General features: G+C 45.8%; 1 protein-coding gene across 3 annotated transcripts; it reads left to right on the top strand.

Moving 5' to 3' along the window:
* The first annotated feature begins 758 nt into the window (after nt 1-758).
* DAXX (death domain associated protein) lies at nt 759-19,799 on the top strand. Of its 3 annotated transcripts, none has more exons than XM_069944318.1 (8): nt 759-848; nt 7,717-7,979; nt 8,595-9,414; nt 12,032-12,180; nt 14,112-14,250; nt 15,457-16,711; nt 19,087-19,210; nt 19,352-19,799. In XM_069944318.1, the coding sequence occupies exons 2-8, from the start codon at nt 7,791-7,793 to the stop codon at nt 19,403-19,405; spliced, it is 2,730 nt and encodes a 909-aa protein (XP_069800419.1). In that variant the 5' UTR covers nt 759-848; nt 7,717-7,790; the 3' UTR covers nt 19,406-19,799. The 3 variants fall into 3 exon arrangements, with proteins under 3 accessions (XP_069800419.1, XP_069800418.1, XP_069800420.1); XM_069944317.1 differs by lacking the exon at nt 759-848 and adding an exon at nt 2,888-2,994; XM_069944319.1 differs by lacking the exon at nt 759-848 and adding an exon at nt 2,888-2,994 and having other exon boundaries at nt 15,460-16,711.
* The last annotated feature ends 1,872 nt before the right edge of the window (nt 19,800-21,671 follow it).

Consider the following 21,671-nt stretch of genomic DNA (forward strand, 5'->3'; position numbering starts at 1 on the left):
TCCTTACACACTTAGCTTTTATTTCTGTGACTCCCCTAAAGGGTTAAAACACTTTCTGGATATGCTTTTGCAGAGTTTGGGGGGTGCAGTTTCTGAAATGGGGTGCTTTGTGGGGCTTTCTAACATACAGGCCCCTCAAATACACTTTAAACCTGAACAGGTCCCTAAAAATATCTGATTTTGAAATTTTACTGAAAATTTGGAAAATTGCTGCTAATGTTTTAAGCTTCCTATCGTCTAAAAAAAATGAAAGATAGTTTAATAAATGCCGCCAACATAAAGTAGACATGTTGCTAATGCTATTTAATATATAATTTATGTGGTATAACCACTTTCTGTATACGCAAAAAAGTTTCAAAGTTGGAAAAATGCATTTTTTCACATTTTTTCACATTATTTGGGTTTTTTTCATAAAGATTTGTTATGAGTATCGACTCCAATTTACCAGAAATGTAAAGTACAATATGTCACGAGAAAACAATCTCAGAATCAGCCGGATAGGTAAAAGCATCCCGAAGTTATTAATGACTAAAGTGACACTGGTCATATTCATAAAATTTGTCTCTGTCATTAAGGCCATTTCAGGCTCTGTCCTTAAGGGGTTAAGGAGGATGCCTTATTTTTGGGGAAACACGGTAGCATACAATAGGTTGGGCAGTGAATGTGTGAGAGCCATATGGCTGCCCACTTGTGTGTTTGTGTGGACTGCTGTATTTTGGATCCATTCCCAAATTATTCGGAATTGGGGAGATAAGTTAAGTGCACAAATGTTCAGAAAGTTTAATCCTCCCCAGATGAAAGTTCTATGCAGTTTTATCTTCTTTCATCTTTGGGTCTGAGGCTCACGGGTAAGGAACGAAACAGGTCCAGCAATTTGGGTTCTTCTATCAATATTAACGACTTAGCTCTGCCCATGAACGTAAGAGGAAACCAGGCAGTGAGATAGTTCGCTAGGTTTTAATGTTTATATGTTTATATATTGTAGGGGTATAGTTTATCTGGAGATTTAGATATGGTCACTCCCAGGTAAGATATAGAAGTGCAGTTCCAGCGGAGAGGTATCTTTCCTAATATATTTCGTGGGGTGACGGTTTGCTAAGAAGAGAGGCTGGAGGGCAGAATCAGCTGAAGGCTAGTAGCTAGGAGTTTGGTGAAGGGTTTATAGTCTTGGATCAGTAAGGCTATGGGGCAGTAGGATTGGGCTGGGATCTCTATCTGGACTAATGATCTGTATAGGTCACTACTGCCACTCTATGGCACTATGAAGGTTTAGGTGGAGATAAATGGGTTAAAGGACAACTCCAGCCAAAAGTATTTTTTAATATGTTATTACTTATGGAAAGTTAGACAAATTCCTGATGTACATTAATTATGGGAAATGCACATATACTGCTATATCCCTTAATTTAGTAGATCAGGGAAGCTTCAGATTCAGTTAAAAACCGTGACGTCACAAATCAGTTGTAATTCCAATGGAATGTCCAGCAGGGGGCGCACTATATACAGAAGTCTATGGCACTGTATTGTGGGTATGGAAGTAAATGTAAAGTATGTAATGTATGTACACTATGCTTTATTGATTGAATACATTTATGGTATACTTTGGGGAGCAAGTGTCACGGATTGGTGATGGGGATGGCCCTGGTACTACTCCCCCATCATCTGCTCATACTATGAGCAGATGATGGAAGGAGTAGTGCAGTGTGTATGTGTCCCACAGCACCAAGCAGGGAGCGAGGGGAAAGGTAGTTAGATACACAGGCACCTCTCTTCCTGATCAGTGCCGTCCAAATGTATTGATTAAATACATTTATGGAACACTTGCTCCCCAAAGTATACCATAAATGTATTCAATCAATTAAGCATAGTGTACATACATTACATACATAACATTCACTTCTATACGCACATTACAGTGCCATAGACTTTTATATATAGTGCGCACCCAGCTGGACACTCCGTTGAAATTACAACTGATTCGTGACGTCACAGTTTTTTACAGAATCTGAAGCCTCCCTGATCTACTAAATTTAGGGACATAGCAGTAAATGTGCATTTCCCATAATTAATGTACATTAGGAATTTGTTTAACTTTCCTTAAGTAATAACATATTAAAAAATACTTTGGGCCGAACTTTTCCTTTAAGCAGGTACTATCTGGCCTAGGTAGTTAGCTTTTTGGCCTAGGTAGCTAGATTTTTTCAGCCAAAGCAGGAATGGATTTGAAAAGAGGAGAAATCTCAGTCTTATCTTTACGACCTGTTCTCTGTTTATAGTCCGTTCCTGACTTTGGCTGTAAAAATCTTTCATAGAAATCTGTCTGTGTAAACACACCATAATACAGTCCTAGGCAGGGTTCACACACTGTATACTTCAGGCAGTATTTGGTCCTCATGTCAGGTCCTCATAGCAACCAAAACCAGGAGTGGACTGAAAGCACAGAAAGGATCTGTTCACACAATGGTGAAATTGAGTGGATGGCCGCCATATAACAGTAAATAACGGCCATTATTTCAATATAACAGCCGTTGTTTTAAAATACCAGCAAATATTTGCCATTATATGGCGGCCATCCACTCAATTACAACATTATGTGAACAGATCCTTTCTGTGTTTTCAGTCCACTCCTGGTTTTGGTTGCAATATGAGGACCACAATACTGACTGAAATATACTGTGTGTGAACCCAGCCCTATCATGGACGAGGGGCAGTATACAGCCGTCTTCTGGGGACAATAGCCCTGCTGATTGGTCACTAGGGGGCAGCAAAGACGCTGCACTGATGTCTGCACTCAGAACCACGCCCCCAGACGCCGCAGTCACGCCCCCTGGTGCGCTTTGCTGCGTTGGAACCTCCCAGGCCCCGCCCCCTACACTCTGTGTCGCGTCACGTCAGGGAGTCTGTGTCTCGCGCGCTCTCCGGAAACGGAAGTGGAAGCTTCAGTCGTCTGTGACGTTACGGGAGACCGGAAGTGGTGAAAGAAGGCGCTGAGCGGTAATATGCGGAGCTGGGTGTCTGGCTGTCGGGTCGTGTGTGCTCGGTCGGGCGGCCGGGGCGGGGTGTGGGTGTATATGTGTAGCGTGTGGTGTGTTTGTGTACCGGAGCCCCGTGTGTCCCCGGTATCCGGCACCGGGCTGTCACCATTCCCTCATAGACCCGGCTTCTCTCCTCCCCTTCTCCTGGCCGGTGTTTAGTACAGTAGCCCCCCGGTGTCAGGGATGGCTCCCGCGCTGCCGGCTCATCCTCCCTCCGGGCTTCTCTTTGTTATGGCTCTTCCAAAAGTGACAACCAATATGGCCGCCATCTCATCCCCCTCCCCCCATGGTTGTCACCCTGGTCTCCATAGGGTTAACCCTTCAGAGAGACAATGTATGGCAGCACCAGGAGATGGAGCAGAACATAGACTGTGGAGCCATATACATACGTGTGTGTGTGTGTGTGTATATATATAAATATATATATATTGTATATAGTGTGTATACAGCAGTGTAAGGTGATGGCTCTACTACTCTACAGTGATAGACATAGACTGTGTAGCCGTATACACCTGTGTGTATATAATGTGTGTGTGCGGCTGCGTCCCCCTCATGTATATATGTGTGTACGGCTGCGTCCCCCTCATGTATATATGTGTGTGCGGCTGCGTCCCCCTCATGTATATATGTGTGTACGGCTGCGTCCCCCTCATGTATATATGTGTGTGCGGCTGCGTCCCCCTCATGTATATATGTGTGTGCGGCTGCGTCCCCCTCATGTATATATGTGTGTACGGCTGCGTCCCCCTCATGTATATATGTGTGTGTACGGCTGCGTCCCCCTCATGTATATATGTGTGTGCGGCTGCGTCCCCCTCATGTATATATGTGTGTGCGGCTGCGTCCCCCTCATGTATATATGTGTGTGCGGCTGCGTCCCCCTCATGTATATATGTGTGTGTACGGCTGCGTCCCCCTCATGTATATATGTGTGTGTACGGCTGCGTCCCCCTCATGTATATATGTGTGTACGGCTGCGTCCCCCTCATGTATATATGTGTGTACGGCTGCGTCCCCCTCATGTATATGTCTGTGGACGGCTGCGTCCCACTCATGTATATATGTGTGTACGGCTGCGTCCCCCTCATGTATATATGTGTGTGTACGGCTGCGTCCCCCTCATGTATATATGTGTGTGTACGGCTGCGTCCCCCTCATGTATATATGTGTGTGCGGCTGCGTCCCCCTCATGTATATATGTGTGTGCGGCTGCGTCCCCCTCATGTATATATGTGTGTGCGGCTGCGTCCCCCTCATGTATATATGTGTGTGCGGCTGCGTCCCGCTCATGTATATATGTGTGTACGGCTGCGTCCCCCTCATGTATATATGTGTGTACGGCTGCGTCCCCCTCATGTATATATGTGTGTACGGCTGCGTCCCGCTCATGTATATATGTGTGTACGGCTGCGTCCCGCTCATGTATATGTCTGTGGACGGCTGCGTCCCACTCATGTATATATGTGTGTACGGCTGCGTCCCGCTCATGTATATATGTGTGTACGGCTGCGTCCCGCTCATGTATATATGTGTGTACGGCTGCGTCCCGCTCATGTATATATGTGTGTACGGCTGCGTCCCCCTCATGTATATATGTGTGTGCGGCTGCGTTCCACTCATGTATATGTCTGTGGACGGCTGCGTCCCACTCATGTATATATGTGTGTGCGGCTGCGTCCCACTCATGTATATGTCTGTGGACGGCTGCGTCCCACTCATGTATATGTCTGTGGACGGCTGCGTCCCCCTCATGTATATGTCTGTGGGCGGCTGCGTCCCACTCATGTATATGTCTGTGGACGGCTGCGTCCTCCTCATGTATATGTCTGTGGACGGCTGCGTCCCACTCATGTATATGTCTGTGGACGGCTGCGTCCCACTCATGTATATGTCTGTGGACGGCTGCGTCCCACTCATGTATATGTCTGTGGACGGCTGCGTCCCACTCATGTATATGTCTGTGGACGGCTGCGTCCCACTCATGTATATGTCTGTGGACGGCTGCGTCCCACTCATGTATATGTCTGTGGACGGCTGCGTCCCACTCATGTATATGTCTGTGGACGGCTGCGTCCCACTCATGTATATGTCTGTGGACGGCTGCGTCCCACTCATGTATATGTCTGTGGACGGCTGCGTCCCACTCATGTATATGTCTGTGGACGGCTGCGTCCCACTCATGTATATATGTCTGTGGACGGCTGCGTCCCACTCATGTATATGTCTGTGGACGGCTGCGTCCCACTCATGTATATATGTCTGTGGACGGCTGCGTCCCACTCATGTATATATGTCTGTGGACGGCTGCGTCCCACTCATGTATATGTCTGTGGACGGCTGCGTCCCCCTCATGTATATGTCTGTGGACGGCTGCGTCCCCCTCATGTATATGTCTGTGGACGGCCGGGGCTACACGGCAGCATTATGTTGTATCTTGCACCAGGGCTGAATGGCGACTCTGGTCACAAGACACAATCGCCGTGATGCGTTTCCTGAATCTAATGTAAGGGTACGGGGTGCTGGTGGTCGGCAATGACAGTCTCATTCAGGGGCCGTGACTCGTCAGTCCTTGGTCATGTGACCAATGTCGTAGAGTTGTCAGATGGTTACACAGCTGTCGTGTGACTTTGTGGCTGTGGATACAGTTATTGTTTATTCAGATAGACACTCAGAACACTGTGTCCTGTCACATCTCGTCTTTACTCTATGCTTGCTGTATGTGTGGGTGAAGCTGTGTATATATGTATAGACCTCTGTATACCTATTTGGCTTTCATGCTGTCTTTATGTAGCCATACACATGTATTTTCAACCAGGCCGACTGTTCATGAATTCTAAAGAGGGGGAGGGGTGGTATTGCTTTCAGACTCACCTGGTGGCAGCCTATCTCTCCAAGAACAAAGAGGATTGGGGATTGAAATCCGACCTGCCTGATGCTTCTCTCCTCCAGCATCATCTGTCGGGGGGAGGCGAGAAGGCCCATATACGTTAGTGAGCCACCCCCACATCTTTATTATTTATGGGGAAATACTGTGTGGGAAAGTAAATTCTGCTGCACTGTATAATCTCTGTGGGGTTTTGTTTTTTTTACACTTGGAGCCTATGGTAGATTGTATACAGCTGTATATAGTGCCATATGTTAGGTATATGCATCGGGGAATACTCCCATTGTGTGCATCTGATGGAAAAAACGGCCCAGTAAACGGCTGAGCATATGGCTTGTATGACGTGTGCATGTACAGTACACTAGGTAGACTTTTTTTATTTCTTTTTTCCCTTTTAGCGTAGTCCAGCTTATTGTACATGCCCCCCCCACACACACACATATTAGCCATGTGTCTGCTGTCTAATGTGTATGGAGGCTCCCCAGCCCATCCCCGGCACAGAACAGACAGGGACAATGAATTTCTTCCGCTCAGCTCTTTTGTTCTTGGAGAATTCAGAGTACATGAGCGTGTGTCTATTAAGAATGTTGAAAAAGAGAGCTGTCATGTGTATAGCCAGCTTAAAGGGGTACTCTGGAGGAAAAAAAAATTTCAAATCAACTGATGTCAGAAAGTTTTATGTAGAGTTTTAAATTTTGTTTGAAAACTTATTGGCTGCTGTATGTCCTGCAGGAAGTGGTGTGTATTCTTTCCAGTCTGATGCAGTGCTCTCTGCTGCCACCTCTGTTCATGTCAGGAACTGTCCAGTGCTGCAGCAAATCCCCATAGAAAATTTCTCCTGCTCTGGACAGTTCCTGACATGAACAGAGGTGGCAGCAGAGAGCACTGTGTCACACTGGAAATAATACACCACTTCCTGCAGGACATACAGCAGCTAAGTACTGGAAGACTGGAGATTTTCAGAACAGAGATTTTCAGAGATTTGACAGAATTGACAAATCTTTATAACTTTCTGACACTAGTTAATTTAAAAAGGTAAATTCACTGGAGTACACCTTTTAATTGAATGAGGTTTTAAAGGATACCTGTCACCCCCCGTGCCGGGGTGACAGGCTCCCGACCCCCGTTAGAGCCCCCTATACTTCCCTAATCACGCCGGGTCCCGCTTCCTGATCCGGTCGGGTCACAGAGATTTCAGTTCCCGAAGCCTGGCGCGCGCGCTCACGGGAGAGTTCGATGCCCATAGAGAATGACGAAGCATCGGACTCCCCATTCATTCTCTATGGGCATCGGACTCATCTCTCAGTGCGCGCTTCGGGAGCTGAAATCTCCGTGACCCGACCGCATCAGGAAGCGGACCCGGCGCGATTAGGTTAGAGTATAAGGGTATCTAACAGGGGGTCAGGAGCCTGTCACCCCGGCACGGGGGGGGTGACAGGTCCTCTTTAAATAGAACCTACAGGTCCCAAAGGCCTCATAAACAGGTCCAGGGGCCTGACATGTCGGGAGAACAGTTTACCCTGACAGTAAAGGAGATCAGGGAGACCCGAGACCTTCCTGACCCCGGGGACCTGACAGGTTCCCTTTAATTAGCACTGTTCATCTGTAGTAATAGATTCACATCCTATAAATCACACAGAAATGTTCGTTCCGCATAGCTGATAGCAGACTTATGTCACCAAAAGTTGTGACGATGGCGGTGAAACAAACCAGCACTTGGCACGATCCACGTCCCCACTCACATTAAAAGGGTTCTCTTTATCACATATCATATCTTCTGCTGTATCTCTATGACAGGACAACCTTGGTCATCACTATATACATCCTGCCATGTTTACTCCGTCCCGACCCTGAGTGCCTGAAAGTGAAAAATGTCCCATATGAACGAGATCATTGTGCTAGATGATGATGATGAAGAACCCCCAAAACCAGCAAAAGCCAAGGCTGTTATCCATAATCCATCTAAGCAGACGAATGGAAAGGCAGAAGAGAGCGGCGGCAGCAGCCACAAGAAGAAGGCCGAGGTCATAAGTGCTGAAAATAAAGCGCTGTTCAGTGAGGTGAGCACACAGGGTATTGTATGCTAAAGCTCCCTTTACACCTGTAGTATATTCTAGGTTTATATCTTATTATATAAAATTACACTTCCATCCCCCACTACTAAAGATGAGCGAGCTTACAGTAAGCTTGATGTTGCTCAAACCTGAACCCTCATCATTTAACTCTGGTGCCTGGAGAAAATGGATACCACCCACCGTAGTAAGATTGCCACAATGGAGGAGAGTGATCTTGTGATCAATGTTTTGGTGGTATAGGCCCTGTGTTGTATGGGAAGCGTAGGTCACATGACAAGACAACGATTTAGATGTGAATATGACATGTGAGTGATGGGACATATGGAATTACCTTCCAGCTGTTGGAGGTACTACAACTCCCATCATGCCTTGACAGCCTTTTAGAAAACCATTGGTTGGAGACTACTGCATTAGAGCAGTGGTGGCTCTCCCTGCTGTATCAGAACTCCAATGCTCATCATGCTGAGTTGTAGTTTAGCAGCACCTGGACAATCAGTTTGGGACCGCTGTGTTTATACCCCAGACAGCCCCTTTAATCTCATCTTCTTGTGTCTTTGTGTTTTCTGTTTCTAATCCTGTATCTACATCATTATATTTCAGTTTATTGACTACTGTTCAAAATTGACCACGGAGAACCCAGAGGTCATCACGTTCCTTCAAGGAAGATATGACAAGGCAAGCCCCTCCTATCTCGATTCTGTCGAGTTCCGAAACACTGTGGGTCGCTGCCTCACTCGGGTACAAACCAAGCGATCAAAAATCTTTGTTTACATCAATGAACTGTGCACCGCCCTCAAAGCCAACTCACAAAAACGAAAGGTCAGCTTGCAGACGCAAGCCCTCCAGCAGCCCACCACCGAGAAAACCGAAACCCAAACCTTAATGGAGAATGACGCGGCGGAAACCGAGAAGTCACCGGTAAAGAAAACAGGGTCCAAGCGTCAGATCCGCTACCTGGAGAATCTTCTAAGGATATACTCTTTGGAGATTAAAAAGCTGCAAGAAAAGGAGCTCTCCCTGGACGAGCTGGACGATGAGGACTCCAGCTACATCCAGGAGGCCAGGCTCAAGCGCAAATTGCTGCGCATATTCGAAAAACTTTGTGAAATAAAAGACTGCAACAGCCTCACAGGCCGAGTCATAGAGCAGAGGATACTCTACAGGGGAACGCGCTACCCAGAAGTCAATCGGCGCCTGGAGAGGTTCATCAACTGCGACCGAGACATCTTTCCGGATTATACTGATATCCTACGAGAGGTTGAACGGGTGAATGATAAGCATCACCTAAGTCTGTCCCGCAAGCAGATGCAAAGTATGGCGCAGGATGCTTTTAGGGAACTGGGTAACAAGCTCCAGGATAGGAGACATTTGGATATGATTTATAACTTTGGCTGCCATCTGACTGACTGCTATAAGAGTGGTGAGTTAGAAGCTGGGGATTTGGGGGCTCTTTACCTGCGTCTTGTTTTTGTTTGTATGCAGTGATTTCATTTTAAGATAATTTGTAGGATAGCTTCACACGTAACGGAGTTTGCAGCGAAATCCCCTGCAGATCCTGGTAGTGTGAAGGTCTACGGGGTTACATATCCACATTGGAATTTTCATTCCGCTGCCAGTATGTTACCCGACCCCTTTAACCCCCCTGACGACCGCAGCCCCCGGCCCGGAGCACACATTACCTGCTCGGCGCCGCAGCTGTATGTGAAGCTCCCGGCTCCTCTCTCTCCCAATCAGCCAATCAGTGCTGCCGTGCACTGATTGGCTGAGGGGAGCCAGAAGCTTCACACACAGCCGCGCCGCCGAGTAGGTAATGTGTGCTCCAGGCCAGGGGCTGCGGGCGGCAGGGGGTTAAAAAGACCTGGTCACATACTGGCAGTGGAATGAAAATTTCGTTGCGTGTATGTGACCTATTCAGCTTTACACTACCAGGATCCGCAGTGGATTTCGCTGCAAACTCACAGCGTGAAATCCGTTGCGGATCCGGTCCGTGTGAAGCTACCCGTAAACATTGTTAAGTGAACCTGTCAAAATGTTTGGGTTCAGCAACGTTATCTGGACCTGAACGCTCAGCGTTTTATTCCCCGTGGCTGCAGAGGTTGGAGACTGCCCTAGGGTTGCCAGAAAAACATGGATACTAGGACTTCTTAGGGCGGTATTCAACCTATGCAGCCGTATGGAATCACATGCTGAGCGTTCAGGTCCAGATAACGTTGCAGAACATTTTGACAGGTTCACTCAACACTATTTAAGTCTTGTACATCACCTCCATGGTTTTGATGAGATCCTTTAGGGTGACAGTGCTCAATGCAAAAAGCTGATCAACACAGGTACTGTAGGACCCCAGCATGCTAATATTTATTGCTTATTCTTAAAGGGATTATCCAGGATTAGAAAAACAAAGCTATTTTCAATAGTGCCATTTGGGCATTTTGAGTCTTTGATGGTTTTTCCAAAAAGCAGCATATTGAAGGTTTGGCGTTTTTTCTACAATCTGTGGAGTTCTTTTCCTATTGAGTGGAAATTTCATCTGTTTTTCTCAAACGCCAGTGCTTATATGTATGGTGTTTTTCGATGCCGTTTTTTTGCTTCTTTTGCCTGGCAACTATTTCATTAGAATCCTTAGGAAAAGGGCGTTTAGTCGTCTTGCTGCTCTTAAGATATATTTGAGAGTGAGAACACTTGCCCAGAGGACTTGTCTCCCAGGAATCATGAAACGGCTATATAGCATGAACCACCAAATAAGCAGGCTATGAAACCACAGGGGCAGAATAGAACTCTGCTGAGGAAATGACATCAAAACAGGCCATTAACTTTCCTATTCTATCACTCCGCTGAATCTGAATTCAGCTCCTGGAAGCATACAAAAACACCAAAGGCAAAAAAAAGCCTATCAGGTATCCTTTGGCAGGTTTTTTGGAGGTCAGAAATACGCCATAAAAACCTGTTTCTGGGGCCTGCTTTAGGGTCAATTGTTACGGGCAGATCCGCAGCGGATGACCTTTAATGAGGATACATATTCACAGCGGGATTTTCATCCTGCTGCTAGTATGTATGTGACAGCGCCATTAACCCCCGCCTGCTGAAGCATGCTTTGCCTCTTCCTCGCTCCGGCTTGCTTTGGGGGCTCCCGCATCTTCACGTCCAGTTCAGCCAATCAGTGCACTTCCCTGCTCCAGCCACTGATTGGCTGAACAGGACGTAAAGACATGCGAGTCCCCGAAGCAAGCCATAGCTGGGAAGAGGTAAAGTTGCTCCGGTAGGCGGGGGTTAATGGCGCTGTCTCATACATACTAGCAGCGTTCAGGAGAGATCATCTTTATGCCAAGTACCCTTTATAGGTCCTGTCACTGCTTTCATTCTGCCTGAACCACAGGCAGGATCCCTTATCACAATCATATATGATTCACTGATAAACGGCTGAGAAATCCTTGCTATACCTTTATCTGGGAACGGAGTCATCAGGGCAGTTCTCTGGCTGATAGATCTTGCCCTATATTCATAGAGATCTGTGGACTGTCCGGATGACTCCTGCCGGCTCCATTCCCAGCTGAGGTTATAGCAATTATTTCTCTGCTACAGTCGTCCAAGAGTGAATCATATATAAATGTGATAATAGGAGCCTGTCATTGTCTCATGCTGACCGTCGGTGTCATGAAACTAGTGATGGATTGTCCCAGGATTGTAAGTTCTCTTTTCCACAGGATAGGTAATAAGAATATGATCAGTGGGGGTCCAGGACAACAGGGCTCCAGTATCCGCATGCGGCTTATGAGGGCTGCAGGTTAGACATGTATTTCACAATGGGTTATATGTCATATAGATGGTAATCCTGACAACTTTCCTAGTGAAGTATTTAACAGATAAAAAAATTGACACTTTCCCATATTACCCAGAGCAGAAAGCCGACCGCTGTGACACCAGTCAGGGAATTGTTTCTGTGTGTATTTGCATCTGTTTTTTCTGTTTATCTGTCTTGCTAGTCTGGTCGTATATGATAAATGTCGCAGTAACCTGTAGTACATTTCATCATTTTCTAGTTAATGATCCTGCTCAGCAGGACACAAGTTTGTCGCGGCGTCTGCGGGAGAATCGTAATACAGCGATGTCTCGCCTCGATGACATCATCCGAAAGTATGCAGATATGCAGGATGACGGAGAAGACGATCACAGGATGAAGACCAGAAGGGTAGGTGAAACGGCAAATAGCTCCAGGGGCAGAGAGGTGGCTTACATTGGCATCTTTTCCCTGTGTGCCAAGCTTATGTTATTGTTTACCCGTTAACGCAAAATTACATGATCTTACTGTTAAAGCGACTCTGTGCCCACAATCTGACCCCCCAAACCGCTTGTACCTTCGGATAGCTGCTTTTACGCAAAGATCTGTCCTGGGGTCCATTCGGCAGGTGATGCTGTTATTGTCCTAAAAAATAACTTTTAAACTGGCAGCCCTGTGCCCAACGGCCGGGGCTTAGATTGTGTATGCATTAGGCTGGCACAACCTCCCTGTCCCTCCTCCCCGCCTTCCTCATCATTAGGAATGCTCCAGGCAGATTGTCTCCTATTCCTCAGCTGTGTGAATACTGAACATGGGCTGGATGGTTAAGGCACCTGTGCAATGTTCAGACAGAAGAAAATGTTCCAGTAGCATTCCTAATGATGATGAGGGTAGGGAGCAGGGACGGAGGGGTGCTGCAAAGTTAGGGCACAGATATTCTAGGCCACGGCCGTTTCACACAGGGCTGCCAGTTTAAAAGTTGTTTTTTAGGACAATAACTACATCACCTGCCGAACGGACCCAGAACAGATATTGAATTAAAAGCAGCATCTGAAGATACAAGCAGTTTGGGGGGGTCAGATTGTGGGTACAGAATAACTTTAAGGCATGGAGCAAGATTGGGGCTTGAAGTGCTCCATACACGGTTATCAGCAGCTAAGGGCTGCTCCTAATAGCCATCACAGACTTATCGCCCATGCACTGCCTGGCACTGCCACACATCGTTGGTGATGCAGCGGTTCGCATTGGCTACCGACGGTGAAGCCGATTCGTTGCCATTGCTCTGCTAGGCCTCATGGGCTGCTTTCCTCCAGAAACAGCACCACTCTTGTCTTCAGTAATGTTTTGCAGCTCACATCCATTGAAGTGAATGAAGCCTAACTGTAATAACACACACTACCTGAGGACAGCAGTGATGCTCTTTTTTTGCAAGAAAGTAGCTGTGTGCTATTTCTAACCCTAGATAACCCCTTTAATTCAGCCTGTGTACACCGCCATAGCCAGCCTACAGCAGGTAGAAACAGTAGAGCACAGAAATAGTGGATCAGTGCAGTAATAGGTTCTTTGTTGACCTCCATGAGCAATCAAGTTCTTGCTCATTAAGGTCCACTAGGGGAACGACAAAAGAGATGTTGTGGGGGTGTGTGTGTGTGGGGGGGGTAATCTATCCCATAATAAAAGTTTAATTCACCCCATACCTATTTTTCAAGTACAGTAAACAAATGAACTATTTGGTATTGCTGCATGCTGAATCACCTAAAATATATAAAATTATCACATTTCAGCAAAAGGGGTAAGTGCAAAAAAAGCCAAAGGGCAAAGTTCCATATATTTGGTCACATCACATCCCAGAATAAAGTTGAATAAAAAGAGATCAAAAAGTCATACATGCAAGTGTGATACCGATAAAAACTACAGATCATGGCACCTAAAAAGGAAGCCTCACACATCGCCATAGACTGAAAGAGAAAAAGGTTAGAGGGGGCAGGATAGGGACATTTTAAGCACTTTTTGTTTTATTTATTTCATCTATTTTCTTAAGTTTACTTTATAAAAAAAAAAAGTAAACTAGAAGGTACATAGATTTGGTATTGTATTCGTATCGACCTGAAGGATATAGATACCATGTCAGGTCCATAAACACTGAACCCCCCCCCCCCAAATTTGGTTTTGTCACATATTATTTAATGTAAAGAAAGGTCGGCCACAATTCTGCACATGGAAACATCAGCGTTCTGGCTTTAATAGGATTATTTTACGGTCATTTCTACTATACAAGAGAGAATCCATTTTTGTGTACCACCCGATACCTGATGCCATCATCCTTCTTCCCTCAATGATAGGGGCCTGAAAAGACTAAACAGTCATCATCAGAGGCGTCCGAAGAGGAGGAAGAATCAGAAGACTCTGAAACTGATATTGAGGAAGAGCTGGAGCAGAGTAATGAACAGGTGGACAGCGAGGAGGAAGAGAATGAGGAAGGTGAGGGGCGATGAATGGTAACAATGATGACCTTTCACCTCCCACATAAGACACCAATCACGCATCCTTGTAAAAGATCCTATTGGCTTATAATAGATGTGTCCAGACTAGTCAGCAGACTTCTCCATTCTATCAAAAATCTGATGAAACACAAGTGTGAACACAACCCAGATGGGGTATGCAGATGCTCACAACACCAGATTGTGGTGTGTATTGTGCGAAGAAATATTGTCTTACATGACGTGTACCTGGTGTTAGAAAGTTATATAGATATGTAATTTACTTCTGTTAAAAAAAAAAAAATCTCAAGTCTTCCATTACTTATTAGCTGCTGTATGTCCTGCAGGAAGTGGTGTATTCTCTCCAGTCTGACACAGTGCTCTCTGCTGCCACTGCTGTCCATGTCAGGAACTGTCCAGAGCAGGAGAGGTTTTCTATGGGGATTTGCTACTGCTCTGGACAGTTCCTGACATGGACAGCGGTGGCAGCAGAGAGCACTGTGTCAAATTGGAGAGAATACACCACTTCCTGCAGGACATACAGCAGCTGATAAGTACTGGAAGACTGGAGATTTTTAAATAGAAGTAAATTACATATCTATATAACTTTCTGACACCAGTTGATAAAAATTTCACCTAAGTACCCCTTTAAACATTTCCGGCAGGGTCTGACTCAGTAGAGGGTGCAGAGCCTAGATATGACATAATTTTGGCCATACAGATGGTTTGCAGTAAGACAGCTGATACTTGGTTTAACCTTTAGACTCCAGATACTAAATTTATCAGTCAGCCTGATACACTGTGATACGTCTGGTGCATTTGAAGTCTGTCCATGTAAAGGTCCCTATACACTTGGGGGTTTCCAAAGACATCACCAACATCATCTAAATTTTACTACCCAACCCTTTTGTTCTCAGAGAGATTAGAGCTGTCTGGCTGCGGCTTTCCCCTCCCTGTGGGGAACACTGGAACATTGAGCGCACTTTCTGAGAATTCGTTTTAGTAACTCAGGCTCATAGCGTTCAGGTCTGAGGTATAAGTTGTGAGTATTTGACCAACATCTGAGCCTTCTGCTTTGTAACACACACGGTAGCATACATTGGCTGCTGTTATATAACACATACTGCACAGTATAGGATAAGCGAAGCCGCATCCTTATATATTTGAGTTATATGTAACATTTTGTATTCATCTCTTTCCCGTTCAGAAGAAATTGCTGCCGATCAAGAAAACGAAGCCGACCAAAAGATGGACATGGCGTCTGGTGCTGAGGACAGCGAAAAAGGAAAGGAAGATGGCGGCGATGATGAGAATGTGATGGAAGAACAGGAAGAAGCGACGGAGCAAGAATCATCTCCAGCATCTACTTCTGCATCTTCCTCAAATGATAAAGATTCTCCCAATACCACCCTGGAGTCCGAGGCGGAGGCACAGCTGCCTGCTTCCCCAGATCTCCCACCACTAAGCAATGACCCCCCTGATAAAGCCAAGTCCGACGAGGAGCACAATGAGGAGCCGGAGGCCCCCGAGTCCATCACCCCCACAGACACTGCAGATCAAATGGAGGAGGAGCAAGAACACAACGACTCGGTGCCAAGCCCAGTGGATAAAGGATCGGAGGAAAATGAAGATGCTGCCGCCAGTGTGATCCCACCTTGTGATTCACCTTCTGACATCCAAGTATACACCACAAAGCATAACACACAGTATTTTCTGCCTGATATGACAGTATCCATAGAGAAAGACGAAGATGACTCTGGTGAAGATGAAGGCGTCGCAGGACCTGCAGATGATCAGTCATCTGAAGGGGACGCTAGTGAGACGTCTTTGTCTCCTGCCGTCCAAGAAGAAACGGACGCAAATGAAAATATAGAAGAATCCTCAGTGAAAAGGAAGAGGAGTATAGACAGCGAGGCTGCAAGTATGGAGGAGGAGCCGGCCTGTACAGATATGGCTGAAAATGATGAAGATGATGATAATAATGATAATAGTGATAATGATGATGAGGGTGATGATAATGGTGATGATAATGATGGTGATAATAATAATGATGATGATCACTTAGAGAACTCTGCAGCCAGTCGAGGTCAGAGCCCTTCAAATAGTCTTAATGCAGAGCAAGAGGAGACTGCCACCAGCGCCCACACTGATACAGCCGACCCAGACCCCTGTGAAAAGGAGACAGACTGTGACTTGTCACCCGTGGGCAGCAGTAATGGAGTACACACCGCCACACAAGTGCAAAGCACTTCACTAAATCGCCTGAAACTTAACAAAGACAAGGCGACCCTCAGAGACTCTCCAAAGCCTAGAAATACTCAAGAAGCCAGTCCACCACCTAACAGGAAAAGGAAAGGCATGTTCCCCAAGAAGTGGACTAATAATGGGCTGACAAGATACAATGGGAAGGAATACACTGAAGGCCACAAAGAGAAGAAATGCAAAAGAGCAAAGATGGACTGGTGAGACGTGGGACGGGATGGAAGTGTATGGGGGCTGAACCATGGAGAGGCTCAGGACAGGGAAAACATGGCTGCCTGCTATCAGAAATGGCACAATATCTTTCCACAGGTTGTGTGTGGTATTGTTGCTCAGATTTATTTAAGAAAATAGCATTGAGCTGCAGTACGGCATTTAACCTGTTGACAGCGTAGACCTTTCTAGATCATACTCGGAGTTCAGGTGTCAAGAAGGTGGTACCAAGCCGCAGTATGTCCTCCTCGCTCCCCTCCCTGCCCTTACTGATTGAGGTACCGGGCCTAGTGCTGGGAGACTGGCATGATGCAGCTCAGCACCGCCTCCTTGACACTTGAGCTCTGAACATGATCGAGTGCTGACATGACAGCGTGATCTCCCTGGAAGCGTCCATCTTTGGGCTTTTTGCTGCTTTATTACAGGACTCGGTTGCCAATATAGAATGGTTTATAACATTACCAGTTTTGTCTTCATCTACCAGATGACGGTAACAAGTTGCTCAGGACATCCAGTCACTTCTGCTTTCATCCCTGTCTGTTTTATATGAAATAAAATGGACACGGATGATGGAGAGAATAATACTGGTGTGTGCGTTTGCTATAAAAGATTGTGCGTATTGTCTTTAGTGCTTGTTGAATAGTTTTGCTGTTGTCTACAAAGCAAACAGGCAGCACCAAACAACACTACTGAGTATGAGGATGCATCGTTGTTGGCCCGCACAATAGCTAAGATCTGTCGGGATGGTGACCACCTCACAATGTTATTACTGTGGGCGGCTTCTGATGCACCTTTGCATGACAAAACTTCAGTCGAGGGCTGCATAGACCCCGTGCCTGGGCTATGGGACATCAGGGATAAATAAAGTTGGTCTCCTGTTTTAACAGGGACAAAAAAAAAAAAGCATAAAATACCCAGCTTACCAATATCCCTTGTATGGTTTCATGTGCCATACTTTATACAGCCTCCGTATTTTCAAGTGGTGCACAGACAATGGCCTCCTAGGACAGGTGGACAATTCCAATGCAAGATAGGTCCAGCACACGCAGCAGACATTAGAATCTTCAAGGTTTCATTAGATCCAGTCTGTGATTGGCTGGGCGACCTGTCACTTCACCGGCTGGTTTAGAAGCTCCACCTGAGGGCAGAAGGAAGAACAACACTGGAGAGTGCGTAGAGTTACGTATAGTATAACTTTTTCTTTCTTGTTTTTTTTTTCACATTCATTAGCCGTCAGCTGCACATGACTATTACTCGTAGCGATGTGCGTCTGGCGGCCGATGATTTTTATCCTGGAATAATCAACACAGCTTATCGTTGTCTCTACACAAAGCGATAATGCTGATTTGGCAGATTATCACTCCATGTGATTGGGCCCTTAGACTAGGTCCACATCTACTTTTTGGCCCCACATCGGGCCCCCACATTCAGCATCCTTTTTTCATAGATTTCTGACGTATATCCCGGCGTGGGGCTGATTATGCCATGTGGATTCAGCCCTAAGATGCACAATAGTGTCAAATGGCTACATTGACGTAGAGATAAAGTTTTGGCTCATGTAATGTGACCCTGAACACGTTTCTGGTTATTATAGGAATAAAAAATGAAACCTTCCCCATAGGCTTAGTGTTAAGTAGCTGATCTGTTTGGGGCTGGCCATCCGGTCATGAGTGCAGAGGTCAGTTGTCCCCCAGGTGAATAGAGTGGCAGCACATACACTTAGCCCCCTCTTCATTCACTCTCTGTGGGGTGGCTAGACAATGCTGAGTGAGCGCTAAACTCTGTAATGTTCAGAAGTCTTATAGGCAGTGAATAGGTGGAGGCCGAGCATACACGCTGGAGCTCCACTCTCTCAGTCAGCTGACTTCTCTTCTTGTTTGCAGTCTGGGTCTTAGATGTTGGTTCCCCGCCGATCAGCAACACCTAACCTATAGGAAGGACATCATTTTTTATTCTTTAGTTTAGGTGCAAAACACTTGTGGTATTAAGAGGTTAACAGCCTCCCAGAGAGGATTGAGGATGATGGGAGCTAGACAATTTATATGGAGGTTAATCTAACGTCCAGTAACCTAGAAAGACTGATAATCCGCCACTTGTTACTTGTACAGAATAATGTTAAGAGTCTGACGTCATGTGATCTGCCTCCGGTCAGGTCCCATTGACTCTGGATTATGGGTGGATTCATATGGGGGGTAAGATCTGCCAGTCTTACCTATGGACTTGGGTGTGGATTGCTGCAGATTCTCCTCTTTACATTGCAGAGGGTGCACATGTAAGTCCATCGGGTTCCTCAATGAGGCAGTCAGCGGGGTAGCAGGAAGCCATTGTCTTATATGATACTGACCCCGTGCCTCTGTCCCTGCAGTTCTTACACATCTCTCTCCAGCTCCTCCGACTCGGATTCTGATAGTTTTGAAGAGGACGAACGAACTCCGGGCCTGATGATGACTTGCAGCCCACGGGAGACCCCCAAGAAATCAATCATTAAGGTGAGGGCATCGCTGTACAGTGGCACATGATGGGGGGCAGTCATTACACCTCACTACACTTCTTACTAATCCTTATTTTTTTCCTGTCTCCTACGCTGTCCCCATCTTTGTCTCTTCTCCTTCACCTTCTTACCTTTCCAGTCTAATGTCTCCACACAGTGCGACCCAGATGAAGTGATCGTCCTCTCCGACTGACTGACTACTTTTTACAATGAATTGGAGGGAGAAGAAGGTGTCTGGGACCATGGGGGACTATGTGGTGTGTTGTGTCTGGGTATTAGGAGAAAAGCAGCAGCCAAACGCTAACACTTTCAGGTGGACCTTTTTGGTTTAGGGGTGACAGGCCGGGGGGTGTGCAGGCACCCCCTGCTGTAGGTAGTCCTTAGTCTGGGAGCTCAGGGGATACCTGGACTCATCGAGATGGTGTTAGCAGGAGGCTCTCTGTGTAAGGTCTAGCCATTTTTTGGGTGGATACCACACTTGAATATTTTAATTCTCTCCTAGGGAATTTTGGATATCTTCTCCCACATATACCACCTTTATTTTTCTTTTGTAAAATGAATTTTGAGAATAAATCTTTGTTTTATTACACCCGTCTTGTCTTTTCCAGTTATATCCTTGTCATGCTTATGTTATGAACTCATCACCTTGGTTATAACATTATCTTGCTGTGAATATGTAAACTACCTCCAGATGATTGACTATAAGTGCGCAAAGATTCATGGTGCCAAAGGTTATACTCACACCTCATGGACCCTGGTATACCTAGACCGTGGCTCTCCAGCTATTGCAAACTAAAACTCTCATCCTGCCCTGAGCTCCATGAGTCGGAAACACCGACCTAGACATTGGCCCGATGCACTCTAATAGTAGATAGAGATGAGCGAACCGGCCGAGGTTCGGGTTCGTATGAACCTGAACACTCGGCTTCTGATTCCCGCTGGAACAAAGGATTACACAGTGGGAGCTGTATGAAAGCCAGTATTGAGAGGTCAGTGCTGACTTCAGAGGAGAAAGCCCGGTGATGTAGCTGTAGATTAACTCTTTGTTGTCCTTTTTTGGTGCCTCATCTCCCTCCTCCCCTCCCCTCTCCATAGAGAACCAAGAAGACGGGGGAGAGCTTCAAACTGCTTTTTCATGATAAAAATGCATTTTTCGGCTAATAAACCCAATTACAACGTTTTTTAAAATCTCCTGTTCTGAAAAAAATTATTTAAACGACAGTGACACTTTGACTTCATACAGCAGTAATCCTGTCCACAGTTTGCACCGAGCCAGTGATTGGCAAGGGTGATCTGTGCCACAACTACAGTCCGTACCAGGGCCTGCCAGTATTTTTTGTGTAACGTATCTGAAACAACTATGTATGTGTGTATGGAGCCATAGAAATCATGCACAGAATATGTGGATGTGTGAAAGGGGCCTAAGGATGCCCGTGCTGTTTAATAGGTTCGGCCAATCTTTAGACTTAACAAAACAGGTCTCATTTTTCAAGAAAAATTAGGCTTCTGTACTAGAGAAAAAAAACTATTCTAGTTTTTTTTTTATACATTATTTAATTTTCAAAGATAAAGCAGAAAAGAAAACAGTTGATGAGTAAACAAGGGGTCTACGATGGTAAACCACATTGTACGCCTCTCCGTGGAGCGCTAGATCTCGATGCCTGCTGAGATCAGGTAAACAGACAAATATCCCACCCCAGTAAGGGCCGACATCGAGAACACAAACGGGGGAGGCAGAAGGAGAGGGGTGCTGAGTTTGTCCCAGAGGGGGGGGGGGCGGTCATACTCGCACTTCCCAGAAAGTTGTCTATAATTGTGGATCCTTAATCCTGGTGCATGTGGATTTATATTGGTCAATTCTTACAGTCCGTTTTTATTTTGATCCATAATCTGATCCCTAAAAAAAGGACAAGTCCTAGTGCAGATTGTGTTTGCGGTACAGATTACCAATAGAAGTATATTGGATGTCCGTAAAAAACACGGATTAAATCTAAGCAAACTAGTACTGTTTACATTTTACAGAAACGGACGCAAATACGGTTGATTTTCCACAGATCACAGAGAAAAAAAATAGCGTGAGGTTTTGCGGCCCAGAAAACTCACTGAAATGAAACCTAAATGCAAATGAGACCTATAGGGAGAAGTCGGCAGAAGCAAACAGGAAAAACTGCTGGCAATTTTTTTTTTTTTTTGTGGCCATTTTTTTTAGCCCTGGAAAATTTGTGTCTGCAACCTAAGAGTCCATTTACACAGAATTATCTGCCAAAGATTTGAAGCCAAAGCCAGGAATGGATTTGAAAAGAGGAGAAATCTTCAAAGTCGTTAAACGATCGATTGGTCGAATTATCACTCCGTGTAAACGGACCATTTGGTTTCAAATCTTTGGCAGATGATCTTTCTGTGTAAATGGACCCTAAATCACAAACTCCTTTCTTGTCCACAGAGCTTTGGATTGGATG

The sequence above is a fragment of the Dendropsophus ebraccatus genome, chromosome 10, assembly GCF_027789765.1.
Source record: "Dendropsophus ebraccatus isolate aDenEbr1 chromosome 10, aDenEbr1.pat, whole genome shotgun sequence".
NCBI classification, from domain to species: Eukaryota; Metazoa; Chordata; class Amphibia; order Anura; family Hylidae; genus Dendropsophus; species Dendropsophus ebraccatus.